The sequence below is a fragment of the Neophocaena asiaeorientalis genome, unplaced genomic scaffold, assembly GCF_003031525.2.
Source record: "Neophocaena asiaeorientalis asiaeorientalis breed wild unplaced genomic scaffold, Neophocaena_asiaeorientalis_V1.1 scaffold134, whole genome shotgun sequence".
Taxonomy (NCBI): domain Eukaryota; kingdom Metazoa; phylum Chordata; class Mammalia; order Artiodactyla; family Phocoenidae; genus Neophocaena; species Neophocaena asiaeorientalis.
In genome coordinates this window covers 29,689,025-29,704,173 of record NW_020185339.1, presented here as the reverse complement: position 1 = coordinate 29,704,173, position 15,149 = coordinate 29,689,025, and the positions used below count along the sequence as shown (strand labels likewise).

The 15,149-nt window shown below is 38.9% G+C and overlaps 1 protein-coding gene across 1 annotated transcript in view; it reads right to left on the bottom strand.

Annotated features, from left to right (window-relative positions):
- OR10AD1 (olfactory receptor family 10 subfamily AD member 1) overlaps window positions 1-5,250 on the bottom strand; it is a 31,554-nt gene extending 26,304 nt beyond the window's left edge. The window contains 1 exon segment of the mRNA XM_024736576.1: window positions 5,008-5,250. Within this exon segment, the coding sequence (XP_024592344.1) occupies window positions 5,008-5,250 (243 nt within the window).
- Window positions 5,251-15,149: the final 9,899 nt, after the last annotated feature.

The following is a 15,149-nucleotide window of genomic DNA, read 5'->3' as shown; positions in this document are numbered from 1 at the left end:
GGAAAAGCCAGAGAGGATGGAAGCACACCAGAGCTAAATCCTCTCTATACCATTCCTATCTACCAAAATAGGATGTCAAAGGACAATGTCAAAAATAAATGAATGAACAAGATTAGAAATTTGGAGATAAGTAAACGGAGATGTATAAAAGCCAGAAGACACAGCTAGAAAAGGAGTCAGAAGTTGTTGCTTCTGAGGAAGAAGACTTGGGGAAGCAAAGAGGAGCGGGGTAGTCACTATATTTACACTAAGTCTTTCAGTACTATCTGATAACTCTTTATACTTAGTGCGTGTATTATGTTAATCAAAATCAAAAGTAATATTTAAAATTCCTGGGTTCCAAGAGAGGCCATAATACCTGATTTTGGCCTATATATAAATTGGATATTCACTCTGAATACCCAGCTTGCTCTCCCCTTGTAAATGCCCACAGCTTACACTCCCCTCTTTATGTCCCAAAATGCACAAAGAAATCTCATGGACATAGAATATGGGTGGGCAAACTATACCCCTTAGGGAAAATCAGTCTGCCACCTTTTTTAGTATGACCTATGAGGTAAGAATGGCTTTTACAACTTTAAGCAGCTGAAAAAAATCAAAAGAAGAATATTTTATGACACATAAAATTATATGAAATTCATATTTCGGCGTTCACACTCACTTGTTCATTTTTTGTCCATGGCTTTTTTTTTTTTTTTTTTTTTTTTTTTTTTTTGCTACTAGTAGAGCTGAGTAGTTGTGACAGTGACTGTGGCCAGAAAAGTAAAGAATATTTGCTATCTGGCCCTCTACAGAAAAGGTTTGTATACCCATAACCTGGAAGCTTAGTATCACAGGATGGGTACACATAGGACCATCCTTCCTCTTTTAGCACCTTTCTGAAATCATATTCCAGAAATACATGCACATATAAGCGAACACACGCTCTAAACTATCAGAAAATCATCTCCTTTAGCTTCACTACTGAAGCTTTTTGTCAAATTTCATCACCGAAATTTCCTTGCAGTCCCCATTTCCCAGCACTATCATTTTGGAATCATTAACTTAGTCTGTCATCTTCTCAATTAACAGAGAAAAACTGAGGACCTGACTGTAAGAAAACTAGGGATGCCATATTCCAGTCTAGTATTACTGTCAGTAGGAAGAGAGGGAAACTAGGAAGGTGGATGATCCATAAAAATAATTAGAAAAAAGCAATATTTTGATTTTTTTCATTACAAGAGGGTCTATCTCCCCAAAGGTACTACTACTAGCGACCCTAAGAAAATGAAAACTGAAATGTAGTTTTTTTATCATTAATTTGAAATCTAGATCCACTCTCCATAAAATTGATTCTAGAAAGTTAGTTTGGTTGGTCCCAATCTGAATATGCTTCTCAGAAAGTGAAATTAAAAAGTTTTGGGTGGGGACAAAGGATAGAGGTCATAAACAGTTCTCTGTCCCATGAGTCCATATCGGGCTTAAACTTCTGAAACTTCCACTCACTTACCTAGGCCTTCCCTCTTCCTCTAATCTGGGATACAGATGTTGTGACTCCTCTTCTTCTTCAGGTTATGGTACAGTTTTCACTACTGGGGAACTCAGTGATGCTAACTCCACCAAAAGAACTCTCTGATCCTATTTCTGGATTGTGACCTGAACACCATTCCTTGTTTGCTGTAGCATTCAGGATTGAGGCTTCTTGAAAAAAGTGGCCTGACTTTTGCATAGAATAAGAGAAGGGAAAACAGAAAATAAAGTCCTGTTTTCAGGGGTTGTTAAGGAGAATAAAGAAATTTCCAAAAACTTCTGGCCTAAAGCTTGAGCTAGGCAGGGTAATGAGAGTTAGCAGGACCTTCCAGTCACTACTCTACTTTGTTGCCCTCTAGTTTCATTCATACCTATCATGACCTCTGCTGTGCTTCAATATTTAATAACTTCAAGCAAAGAGACAAGTCAATACTGGGGGCTAATGGGCCTCAGGAGAGAATCACTAACCTCTTCTCTCAAAAGATTAGGGGCCCAAAAGAAATATAAATCTTCGTAACATGAAGGAAGGGTACTGGCCCAAACATAAACTCCTTCCTCTCTGTTCATTGTTTTCCTTTCTGGGAGAAAATTCTCAAAAGCATTTACAAGTATTCTTCATACTGTATTTGTATGTGTCCTTACAGAAAACAAAGAGGCAATGAGCTCCATTCCTTTTCTCCAACTGTGCCCTTCTAGTCCCACACCCCCCCTTAATACGAATACCCCATTTCATCTACTGTGTGAGCTCCCAGGACTCTTTCTGCAAGTTTTCTCTTATGTCATGGTCACAAATTCTTCACCACATCTTGGATGCTGGTACCGAACCCAGGACTAGATATTCTTGGGCAGAATTGTTCCTTGGTGTGGTTCTGACCTGAACTCAAGGCATAGCTGCCAGAATTGAGTCAGAACTAATCCAAAGAAGCTATGGCAGAAAATATTGGGGCCAAAAGAGATCCCACTTAGGCTGAACTTCTGATTCCATGTGGGCAATGTTCCTGAGTTTCACTGCAGGTACACTTCTGGCTCCAATGCCTGGCCCTAAAGGCATTATCTAGCTCAGAGAACAACTTCAGGCCAGCGGGAAGCCAGCTTCTTTTTTTTAAATTATTATTTTTTTTAATTAATTTTTTTGGAGTATAGTTTCTTTACAATGTTGTGTTAGTTTCTACTGTACAGCACAGTGAATCAGCTATACATATAAATGTATCCTCTCCTTTTTGGATTTCCTTCCCATTTAGGTCACCACATTGCATTAAGTAGAGCTCCCTGAGCTATACAGTGGGTTCTCATTAGTTATCTATTTTATACATAGTATCAACAGTGTATATATGTCAATCCCAGTCTCCTAATTCATCCCACCCCCCTCCCACCGTGGCGTCCATACTTTTGTTCTCTACTTGTATATCTCTATTTCTGCTTTGCAAATAAGTTCATCTGTACCATTTTCTAAATTCCACATACAAGCGATATTATATTTGTTTTTCTCTTTCTGTCTTATGTCACTCTGTATGACAGTCTCTATGTCTATCCGCGTCTCTGCAAATGGCACTATTTCTTTCCTTTTTATGACTATATTCATTTTCACAATATTTATTCTTCCAATCCAAGAACATGGTATATCTCTCCATCTGTTTGTGTCACCTTTGATTTCTTTCATCAGTATCTTATAGTTTTCTGCATACAGGTCTTTGGCCTCCTTAGGCCTCCTTTATTCCCAGATGAAAAGAGATACAGATTTCAGAAGTGCAGCCCTGTGAATACAGGAGCTATATGGAAATTAAACACTATCTCAGTCTATGTGGTAGCGTTCCAAATTTCTGTTATACACTGTTCCCTCAGGGAGAAAGATCTTCTTCCAGGATTTCCTCTAAAAGCGTTTATTTGTGTACCCTGCTTTTCTAGTTCTTCAACTATAATTCATGGACATTTGGGGACCAGAGAGAAGCCAAGTTCAAAACCCTTGAAACCAGTGTGCCTTCTACCATGTGTTAGTGCTTTACTCTGATAAAAATCTCATTTGTGAGGTTTTTTTTCCAAGACTATCTACCACAGCCTTATGAAGTATTCGTATCCCCATTTAGTAGATGAGAAAACTCAGAGAAGTAACTTGATTATGTCAGATTTAATGATAGAGCTGCGATTTGAATCTAGGCTTTTCTAAGACCAAGGCCTCTGTTCTTTCCATTTTCCATGTTGGGGGTCATCACTCAATTAGAAATTCAATTTCTAAAGTTATCTAGGAAAGAAAGAATGAAACCCTCTAAACCCATCATTTCAGAGGTTAGTTTAGAATTAGTAAGAATCATTAGGAGAAGGAAGAGACATGAAATGGAAAGGATAATCTAGCTTAGGCCGGACTGTGTGGTACAACTGAATATGTCCACTTTACCAATTTCATGTATCCCAAGTTCCTTGTCACTGGGGATTCAAACAGTTAATCCTCCTGTCCTGAAGCTCAAAGGAAGGGTAAGCTCTCTTTGTAGAGCCAAGCTACACAACATATTCCCTAGGAGCAGGAGGCTTCCATTTGTCTAGGCAGAAAACCCAGATTCTAACATTACCTTTCCCTAACACTGCCTGCCTGGCCTTTATGCACCCCCGGAGGTGTAAGAAGCTGATTTCCATACTTCATTGGCTCACTTAGAGCTAAATCATTGGAGGCAGAGCCCTGGGTACTAGTTTCAATGTTTTTGCTATACAGTGGTGGAACCCTGGGCGGGGCCTTTTATCTCTGTTTTCTCTTCTGTGAAATGAGAGAGCTGACCAAGACCTACTGTCAGTAGTCAAGCAATGGACAAGGGCAGATCCATGTAGCCTCTGACCCACACCATATATTGCTCCCTTCCAAGTTCCTAACCCATAATGGGTAATACTTTTATTCCCAGAGCCCTTTACCATGTTAGGGTACAAACAAACACCAATATCTACTAGCTTTTTTGTGCCAAGCACTGTGCTGAGCATCTTCACATATTTGGGGCTTTCCAATTGGCACTCTCATGGAGAAACAAAAACTAAACACATCCTCACTTCCACACCTAATGCTTGGGTGAACAAAATAAAAGTCCCAGTCAGATTCTGGAACACTCCGCAGTTCTAAGGCAAGAGACTGAAGGAGAGTAGGGCCTGTTCAGGAGGGTGAAATTTAGGAGGCTGTCAAATTCTACTCCAGATTGTCTATAGCTATCTTTCTACCTATTTCTTATTCATATATGTCTCATTAATAAGGAGCACAACAGCCTTTTTCCTTCAGAGGCAAATGACCACGACAGCATCTTGAGGCTTAGCGGCTTCTCAGGCTCCACATCAGCCTCAGGATACAGGAGGCTCTGAGACTACATTTCCCAGAAACCACCGCTCCGCTTGTGGTCTCAGAACAGCTTTTTGAGGGGGCGCGCATGCTCTGACCATTAGCACCAGATTCTCCTCCGCCCCCTATCTCCCCCAACCCCGCGATTGGAGTATTGACAAGTTAGACCCACCCAGCCTTCAGAGTACCGGAAAGGGGTGAGCAACAAGACCGGAGCTTTTGGCTTTCACCCACTCCAGGCACCCAGTCTTTCTCCACCTCTTTTGGTAGTCCCGGGACCCCACATCATCCCTCTTTTCGATGCCCGTTGTCCTTTGAGGACGGGAGTCCGCTGCGTGCGTCCCCTCAGCCTTAAGACAAGAAGGAGGAGCCAAAGCCCCACAAAAGGGGCTTTGGCGAATCTTCATGGAAATTTTTCCTGCAGCTTGCATAATTTTAGTTTTAAGTGTAGTAGGTGGGGAGAAAATTGTTAACAAGAATGAGATAAGCAGTCAATTTTTTATCCAATTGTAATGCACAAGTTCAGTTGCAGGCCTGAAAGGCCCGCCCCGTTACCAAGGCAACATAAATAGCCCAGGGACAAAAATTTCTCTTTTCTTTCATTCTCAGATCAACAAACACTGGTAGAGGCCCATCAAATAAGATCTGGCCCTTGTTCTCTAGGAGACGAAGTAAAGATGACAGTCAATCGATAAATATTTATTAAACTCCTATGTTGGCAACACATTAGACACGGAAGTAAAACAATAAATAAAGTGCTGCCCTTGCTCTCCTGCAAACTATTCTAAGACAGAAGCAATGATTGTTGTGATAGTGTGGTATGGGAACAAAAGGCAAAGACTCCTAACCCCGACCATTAAAATGGAGGGGGAGAGAGTCAAGGAAAGCCGTCCGGAGAAAGTGATGGATGTGAATTAAGTTCTGAAGTGACCTATATTTGTAAAGAACTTTAATCCTCATTATCTGTACACAAAATTAAAGTCCAAAAAAAAAATTAAAGTCCAGATGATTAAAGAGCTAAACATTAAAAAAAATAAAGTAGAAGTATTAAAAGAAAATATAGGATACTAATACTCTTTCTATGATCTAAGGCAGGGAAACAAGTCACAAAACTAAGAAGTCATCAAGGAGAAGACTGATAAAACTGACAACATAGAACATACTGTATAGTACAAGGAACTCTACTTAATGCAACGTGGTGACCAAAATGGGAAGGAAATCCAAAAAAAAAGGGGATATATGTATAGCTGATTCATTTTGCTGTACAGTAGAAACTAACACAAGATTGTAAAGCAACTATGCTCCAATAAAAATTAATTTAAAAAACTGACAACATAAAATTAGAAACTTATCAATAACAGAAGATACCATAAACAAGGTTAAGAGACAAGAGACAGACAAGGAAAAAAATATCTGTGTCATGCACTAGAGCAATCAACATCCAGATGTTTGTGCCCACCAGCCAAAAGTACCAGGAAACACAACAGTAGGCAAGCAGAGTTGAGTCTAATACTTACTGCAGCAAGGAAGACTGCACACCATGGGCAACAAGGGAGACATTTCCGTAAGATGGGGTTAAGAGGGGATTGTTTTGTGATTTGGGCTTGTGTTACATTTGCGGAGAGTCTTTCAGAAATCGGGGCAATTCTATGATTGGATATCTTAATTTTTATCTGGGATGTGAGAGAAACCGAATGGAGCTGAAGCTGTAATTGGTAAAGCAGCAGCAGGCCCTCCTGTTCCCTGGGAGAAGGGGATGTTTGGTCACTTTTTGTGATTTGTACAGTGTTCTTGTTTTTATCTGTGCTCAGATAATTTCAGAACGGTTGTATTGTTGTCCTGCTCCATTGGAATCACAGAATAACCTTGTCTGACATTGGTTATTCTCTGTAGTTGTTTATATTAAGTAGGGAACGCCTGGGCCTAGGTACTAGTTGCAGGCTAGCTCCTCCTATCTGACACCTGTCATTTTTGTTTCTCGTAGAAGTCAATAACAAAACAATAGACAACACAATAAAACATTAGGGAAGTATAAGAACAATAATTCACAAAAGAAAAAATAAAAATGAATAATTAAACACATGAAAAGATGCTCAACTGCACCAATAGGAAAATGCAAATTAAAACAGTAAAACACTGTTGGTGTTAATTTATATTGGTCCAGGCTTTTTGGATGGCAATTTGACAATATCTACCAAAATATTATATGCAAGTACCTTTCAACCAGGAATTCCATTTCTTGAAATCTCTCCTAGAGAATTATATGCACATGTACACAAAGAGGAATATAAAAGGATATTTATTGTAGCATGTTTATAATAGTAAAAACTGGAAAACCTAAATAACTGGCAAAAAGGAATAATTCACAGTAGTTTAAGTTTGATCTTATTTAACTTTCTGTTATTTAATTAAAAAAAAACACTTGAAAGTCAATATTTATGGCTGTAAGTAGCAACATAGGAACACAGTTATGATATAACATTTAATAAGGAAAGCAGCACTCATACTTATACATCAGTATGATTCTATTTTTAAAAAAATTTCCAAAGAAAAAAAAAAGATTTAGGAAATACTCCTAAATACGAATAGTACATTTAGATGGCGGGGCTATGGGAAATTTTTTTCTTTCTAATTTTCGGTATTTCCAAACTGTGATTAATTAGTATGCATTTCTTTTAGAAATGAATAAGAACATTTAAAAAATGTAGCAGCCTACAACACGTCAGCAAGTACTAATCCAGACTAGCTGGACTGGCTAAACGATTGTCAAAAAATAGTCCCTATGCAGAGAAGAGTTCACAAGGGAAAACAAGATTTTCCAAAAGTACCCAGACTCCATGACCCATTTTAAAATCTGGTTGCTCTTATGCACAGGTGCTGCCATGTTCCAAACTGATTTAGTGACCCTGGTGACATGTTAATACTGCTTTATAAAGCTTTTGTTATTTTTAATTACCAAGCATCAGGCCCTATTATTTTTATCACTGAGCCTTACCCAAATCCTTGGCTTTATTCCAATTCTGGGCTTTGCCAAATAGGGTCAAGGACTGGGTGAGTTTCAGGAATGAGGTTAGGGAAAAATGTGTAATATGACTAATAGGATATAAACCTATTCATGATAAAATATTTAAAACTGTTTCTATATGCTTAACTTTCACTGAAGCTTAATTTTCATATTTTCACTTCCTTCTGGAATATCTCCTTTTATTAACTCAATGCAAAATGCTCAAAACCAAATATATCATTTCCTCTCACCATGAGCCATTATTTAATAATTAACACAGAACTTGGAGAAGAATATGATCAAACTCCAGGCCTTTTAAAATTTTGACAAAAGTGTATCCCACGGTTGCAGATATCATCTGAGCTTATGCAAGTAATTCCACCATAAATAAGAAAAGAGTAGAAAATGTAACCAAGAAACAAGTCTAAGGAAGTCCAACTGGTAAAGAGGCATAAGAGCAGGGCTCGCACATATTTCAGGGTTATGGTGTGGTAAGGGTCAGGCTCCAAGTGAAACTGCCACATAGACTTTGAAATGGTTTTATAGAGAGGGGTAAGAATAAGGGCTTCAGTGGGTTTGCTGAAGGAGTTCACTATATAACACTGTGATGGCAGGTTAAACTTGATGGTAGAAAGCTTATGAGCATAATCAAAAGTTTAGACCCAATTAAAAGATATAAGCAAAGTACAACTGCTGTAATATGACTGGATCCAAACAGTATTATACCTACATTGCTGGTATAGCTCTAGAGAATGAGATGAATGGGCAATTTCATTTGGGTAAAAGGATATTCTCATATCCTTATGAGAATAATAATAGTGATAACAATAAATATAATAACCAACAGTTTTGAATGCTTGATATGTTGTAAGGCCATGATAAGTGCTTTACATTCAATCATTTAACCAATATTTATTGAGCACCTGGTATGTGCTAGTAGGCACTGTGCTAGTGAGAATAGGGTGGTTAACAACTTGGACAAGATTCTTGCTTTCACTGGGCTTATTTTCTAGTAGAGCTCATGAGTTATCTTACATAATCCTTCCAACAATGTCTCATAGGTATTATTAAACCTATTTTATAGATAAGGAAACCTGACGAACAGAGAAATTAAACAACTTTCTAAAAATCACAAAGCCAGAAAGTGTCAGAGTTGAGAAATAAACCTAGATGGCCTGACTCCAAGGTCACCTTAAAACATTTATGTTATGATCAGGGTTAATTAATCAAGGGTAATAAAATATTTCTATCTACATGTATATCAAGGAGTTCTTATACTGCTCAAAATGCAAAACTTTTGAGGGGAGAAGAAAGTTCCCAAAAGGAAAAATTTTTCTTAGGTCCAAGACCAATTAGAGAGCCCTCCAACACTTATTTGTGATAGCCTAAATTTTAGAGTTCAACAACAAGAGCAAAGCAAAACTACCTTTTATAATTTTTGAATTAGAAACATCAAATGAGGTTTTTATAAGTGAAATGTGGTGAGAAAAAAAAAAAAACTACCCTTAATATCCAGGAACCGATTTGATACAGCTAAGCTATGTTGTCCCTGGACATAAACAATCTCACAAGAACATCCACTTCAGATAAGATTATTCAACAACCCCACAAAATACCAAATATTTCCCTGTCACCTAAATGAATGATTGCTTCTTCTTTACCATTATAGCTTTACCTTTGCTCTAGTTTCCTCTCCCTAGAGATAAAATTTATTGATATATCCCATCATAGTGTTGTCCCTGCTTTTTGACACCACCAAATCTAGAATGTCCGCTTTCTTAGACTCTCCCCAAAATTATCAAAGTCAAAATCCCAGAATAAGTTTTTGCTAACATCCTCTTACTGAGACACCGCACAGCTTCCCATGGTGTGTGTTCTACCTTGCTACAATGAGTAAGATTCAACTAATTTAACTGCAGGTGTTCCTGTAGCTTTTGGCTGAAGAGCGTAGACAGCATAAATATAAAAGTAACTGGTGATAAATTCCACTGGACATGTATTGACCCTATATTATATGCAAGGTAATGTGTTAGGTTCTAGGAAGTATTTGTGCCAAGGAGCTTATAATCTACTGAGGGACAAAAGGAGCACACTAATGAGGCACAAAATGCTTGAATTTTAAGCAGAAGCAAAGGTTATATTATATTGAGGGAAATCAGAACAACTTCATGAAGAGGTATATTTTGAAACTGGTCTCAAAGTAGAGGAGAATTTATGATTTCCACATGTTGAAATGAGAAGAAGGATATTAAGAGCTAAGGTAAAAGACTTCCGTATTTGCTTTCTTAAATGATAACAACACTGTCTATAAAGCACTGAGCGCTCTAGAAATATTAGCCTTATTTATTCCTCAAAATATCTACATTTTGTAGATGAAATCGAGAGGGGTTAAGTCACTTCCCCAAGGTCACACAGCAAATAAGTGACAGAGCTATGATTCAAACCCAAGTCGGCCCAACTCCAAAGTCTATGCTCTTAAGCATTACAACAGTGCAAGCCAGGCTTTGTGGCTGAAGTTGTGCTCTGAATCTTTGAACTGGGCTCCAGATCCAAAGCAATGTGTTGATATAAACTGAATTTCATTTTTCTGAACTCCATTTTCACTTCTCATTCCTATTTCATCTCTGGGCCAAAGTAAAGAAACAGATATCTATGGAATTATCCTACAGACTCAAGCCTTGGTCAAGCCAATTATAATTGATGTAGTACAAGTTTCCATAACCTTATGTCAGCACTAAGCCTATAGGAAGCCAGACCTTCAGAGAATCATAGTATTAGGAAGAATAACCTTGAAAATCAAACATTTCTGGGATGTCAAGCCTGTGGTCTCCAAACCTGTAGGAATTCATAAACAATTTTCAATATTTCAAATGTTCTCATAGAAATCACATAGCTACCTAAGTCTGTGCATGCGAAATAAAACCTTGTTTTTTGGTTTTGACTGACATAGCAACTCAGGGTGGCAATCATGTTTATCTTATGCTAATCAGAAACAAAAATTTCTTTAATTAATAAGAAGTAGAAAACAGTTTCTTAATAAATATGGTATGTACCTTACAAGACAGAATCTTTCAAAGCATGAGACCCAAGGAGGAAAAATAGTAACAAGTTAGGGTTCCTGATGGTCTCACTGCTGTAGTCAACCTGCCCATTTTGAGGATACCTAGGCTTGGAGAGGTGAAATAATTTGCCCAAAGCTACTCTCCTAGGAAACACAGTTCAGCAAAGGTATGTAAACAAATGTTTTTTACTGTGTTAAAATAACATAAAGTTTACCATCTTAACCATTTTTAAGTGTCCAGTTGAGTGGTATTATATATACATTCATTCACATTACTGTGCAGCCATCACCACCATCCAACCCCATAACTTTTTCATCTTGTAAAACTGAAACTCTATACCTATAAACAATAACTCCCCATTCTCCCCTTCCACTCACCCCTGGCAAACACCATTCTACTTTCTGTCTATGATTTTGACAACTCTAATAAGTACTTCAAATACGTGGAATCATATGGTATTTGTCTTTTTGTTACTGGCTTATTCCATTTAGCATAATGTCCTCAAGGTTCATCCATGTTGCAGCATACGTCAGAACTGCCTTCCTGTTTATGGGTGAAAAATATTCATTAGATATATATACCACATTTTGCTTATCCATTTATTATCAATGAACATTTGGATTGCTTCCATGTTTTAGCTATTATGAATAATGCTGCTATGAACACGGGTATACAAGTATCTCTTTGAGACCCTGCTTTCAATTCTTTTGGATATATACACAAAAGTGGAATTGCTGGATCATATGGTAATTCTATTTTTAATTTTTTGAAGAACAATACTGTTTTCCATAGCAGCTATACCATTTTATATTCCCACTAACAGAGCACAAGGGCTCCAATTTTTCCACATCACTTGTTTTCTGTTTGTTTGTTTGTTTTCAGCAGTAGCCATCCTAATGGGTGTGAGGCTGTATCTCATTGCAGTTTTGATTTGCATTTCCCCAATGCTTAGTGATGTTGACCATCTTTTCATGTGCTTATTGGCCATTCCTATATCGTCTATGAAGAAAAGTCTATTCAAGTCCTTTGCCCATTTTTGAATCAGGCTGTTTGCTTTTTTGTTGTTGAATTTTAGGAGTTCTCTGTATATTCTGGATATTAATCCTTTATCAGATATACGATTTGAAAATATTTTGTCCCATTCCGTAGGTTGCCTTTTTACTCTGTGGATAGTGGTTTCTTTATTTTTTTTTTTTGCGGTACGCGGGCTTCTCACTGTTGTGGCCTCTCCCTTTGCGGAGCACAGGCTCCGGACGCGCAGGCTCAGCGGCCACGGCTCACGGGCCCAGCCGCTCCGCGGCACGTGGGATCTTCCCGGACCGGGGCACGAACCCGTGTCCCCTGCATCAGCAGGCGGACTCTCAACCACTGCGCCACCAGGGAAGCCCTGGATAGTGGTTTTTGATGTACAAATTTAAAAAAATTTTTGTAAGTCCAATTTGTCTATTTTTTCTTTTGTTACATGCCTTTGGTGTCATATCCAATAAATCATTACCAAGTCCAATGTTGTGAAGCTTTGGTCCTATGTTTTCTTCTAAGAGTTTTATTATTTTAGGTCTTACATCTGGGTCCTTGATCCATTTTGAATTAATTTTTGTATATGGTATTAGGTAAAGGTCCACCTTCATTCTTTTGCATGTAGATATACAGTTTTACCGGCACTATTTGTTTAAAGACTATCCTTCTCTAGTCAATGATCTTGGCACCCTTATCAAAAATCATTTGACTGGGGCTTCCCTGGTGGCGCAGTGGCTGAGAGTCCGCCTGCCGATGCAGGGGACACGGGTTCGTGCCCCGGTCCGGGAGGATCCCACATGCCGCGGAGCGGCTGGGCCCGTGAGCCATGGCCGCTGAGCCTGCGCGTCCGCAGCCTGTGCTCCGCAACGGGAAAGGCCACAACAGTGAGAGGCCCATGTACCGCAAAAAAAAAAAAAAAATCATTTGACTGTGTATGGGAGGGTTTATTTCTGGGCTTTCTATTCTGTCCCAGTAGTGTATATGCCTGTCTTTATCTGCACAGGTATTTTAAACCATAGGGCAATAGTGTTCTGTGACTGCTTATTCTTTAGATCAGAGAAGAATGTGAAGCTGGTGGCTGGCCTGAAGGTGGAGAGGTGTGTTTTTTGTAAACTTCAGTAGCCTTCTCTGAGAATGAATAATATCAGTCATTATGTTCAGTCAGGTTTCTTCTGCTGTTAGAGAAATATTAACCCCTATCTGTTACATTTTGTTTGTTTTGGTTTTTTTTCGGTACGCGGGCCTCTCACTGCCGTGGCCTCTCCCGTTGCGGAGCACAGGCTCCGGATGCGCAGGCTCAGCGGCCATGGCTCACGGGCCCAGCCGCTCTGCGGCATGTGGGATCTTTCCAGACCGGGGCACGAACCCGTGTCCCCCGCATCGGCAGGCGGACCCTCAACCACTGCGCCACCAGGGAAGCCCTCTGTTACAGTTTTTATAAGAATTTCATGTAAAATAAACCACTCATTTAGTAGAATGCCTGAAATTCAATAAATTTTACCAATTAGATATGCTAGACAAGTAGTTCTCAAAATGTGGTTCCCAGATCAGCAACAGCATCAGCTGGGAATTTATTAAAAATGCAAATTATTAGGACATAAAGATGGCTAACAGGTACAGAAAAAATGCCCAACATCACTAATCATCAGGGAAATACAACTCAAAACCACAATGAGCTATCACCTCACACCTGTCAGAGTGGCTATTACCAAAAACACAAGAAATAATGAGTATTGGCAAGGACATGGAGAAAAGGGAACCCTCGTGCACTGCTGTTGATATTGTAAATTGGTGCAGCCACTATGGAAAACAGTATGGAGGTTCCTCAAAAATTAAAACTAGAACTACCGTATGTTCCAGCAATACCACTCCTAGAAATTAATCTGAAGAAAACAAAAACACTAATTAGAAAAGATATATGCACCTCTAATTTCATCACAGCTTTATTTACAATAGCCAAGATATGGAAGCAACCTAAGTGCCCATCAACAGGTGAATGGATAAAGAAGATTAGGTATGTACATGTGTACACACACACACACACACACACAATAGCATATTACTCAGCCTTTTATGGCTGAGTAATGAAATGAAATCTTGCCATTTGCGACAACAAGCATGGATGTGGAAGGTATTATGCTCAGACAGAGAAAGATAAACACCATATGAGCTCACTTATCTGTGGAATCTAAAAAAAAAGCACAAGCTCATAGATACAGAGAACAGACTGGTGGCTGCCAGAAGTGGGGGGTGCGGGTGGGTGAAATAAGTGAAGGGGGTCAAAATGTGCAAATTTCCAGTTATAAAATAGCTAAGTCATGGGGTTGTAATGTACAGCATGGTGACTAGAGTTAATTATACTGCATTGCATATTTGAAAGTTGCTAAGAGTAGATCTTAAAAGTTCTCATTATAAGAAAAACAATTTTGTAACTATATATATAGATGGTAACTAGACAATATATACAAATATAGAATCACTATGTTGTACACCTGAAATTCATATAATGCTATATGTTAATTATATAAAAACAAACAAAATGCAAATTCTTGGGCCTAACCCTAAATGTACTAAACCAGAAACTTCTGGAGTAGGACCCAGCAATGCTTTTTTAACAGGCTCTTCAAGTGATTCTAATATGTATAATTTGAGAATTAGTTCCCAGCATGACAAAAAAACCGAAATTCTCCTGAAGATATATTTACAAGTATCTTGTTTATCATTTATACATTCTCAAAGGCATAAACTAGCAGTAATACTGGGAGTTAATTTTAATAACACTGCTTGTCAAAACTTGCTGATGGGCAGGAGAATGAGAAAAAGAAAGCCTGAGTGCTCAAGGCCACTACAAGCACGCTAGATGGAGAGCCTGTAGTGGGAAAGAACATCAAAAGGCGGAGGAAACGCAGGAAGGGAAAGGGTATTTTCGTTAATTATTCAGAAATCTCTAAGCGCTGGGGAAAGGCCGTCTCCTGGCTCTGCCCACACCATTCATTCTGACTAAATGCCTTGTTTCCTTTTCTCTGCCCAGCCTAGTCCTTTGATAAGCAACTCTTCCTCACCTCAGGAGTCTCCTGAGCGGTCCACTTGGCCAGCGTGTTCCTCTCCCCGGCCTAGCGAAGTAACCTTTGTTCTCTGCGTTCCTTTTGCTCTTTGGCCTTACCCTAACAGAGACTTTTCACGCCTTAACTGTTTGTCTTTTTTTTGCTCCGGGTATCCCTCTCGGCACGTGCTCTTCGCCAGCGGT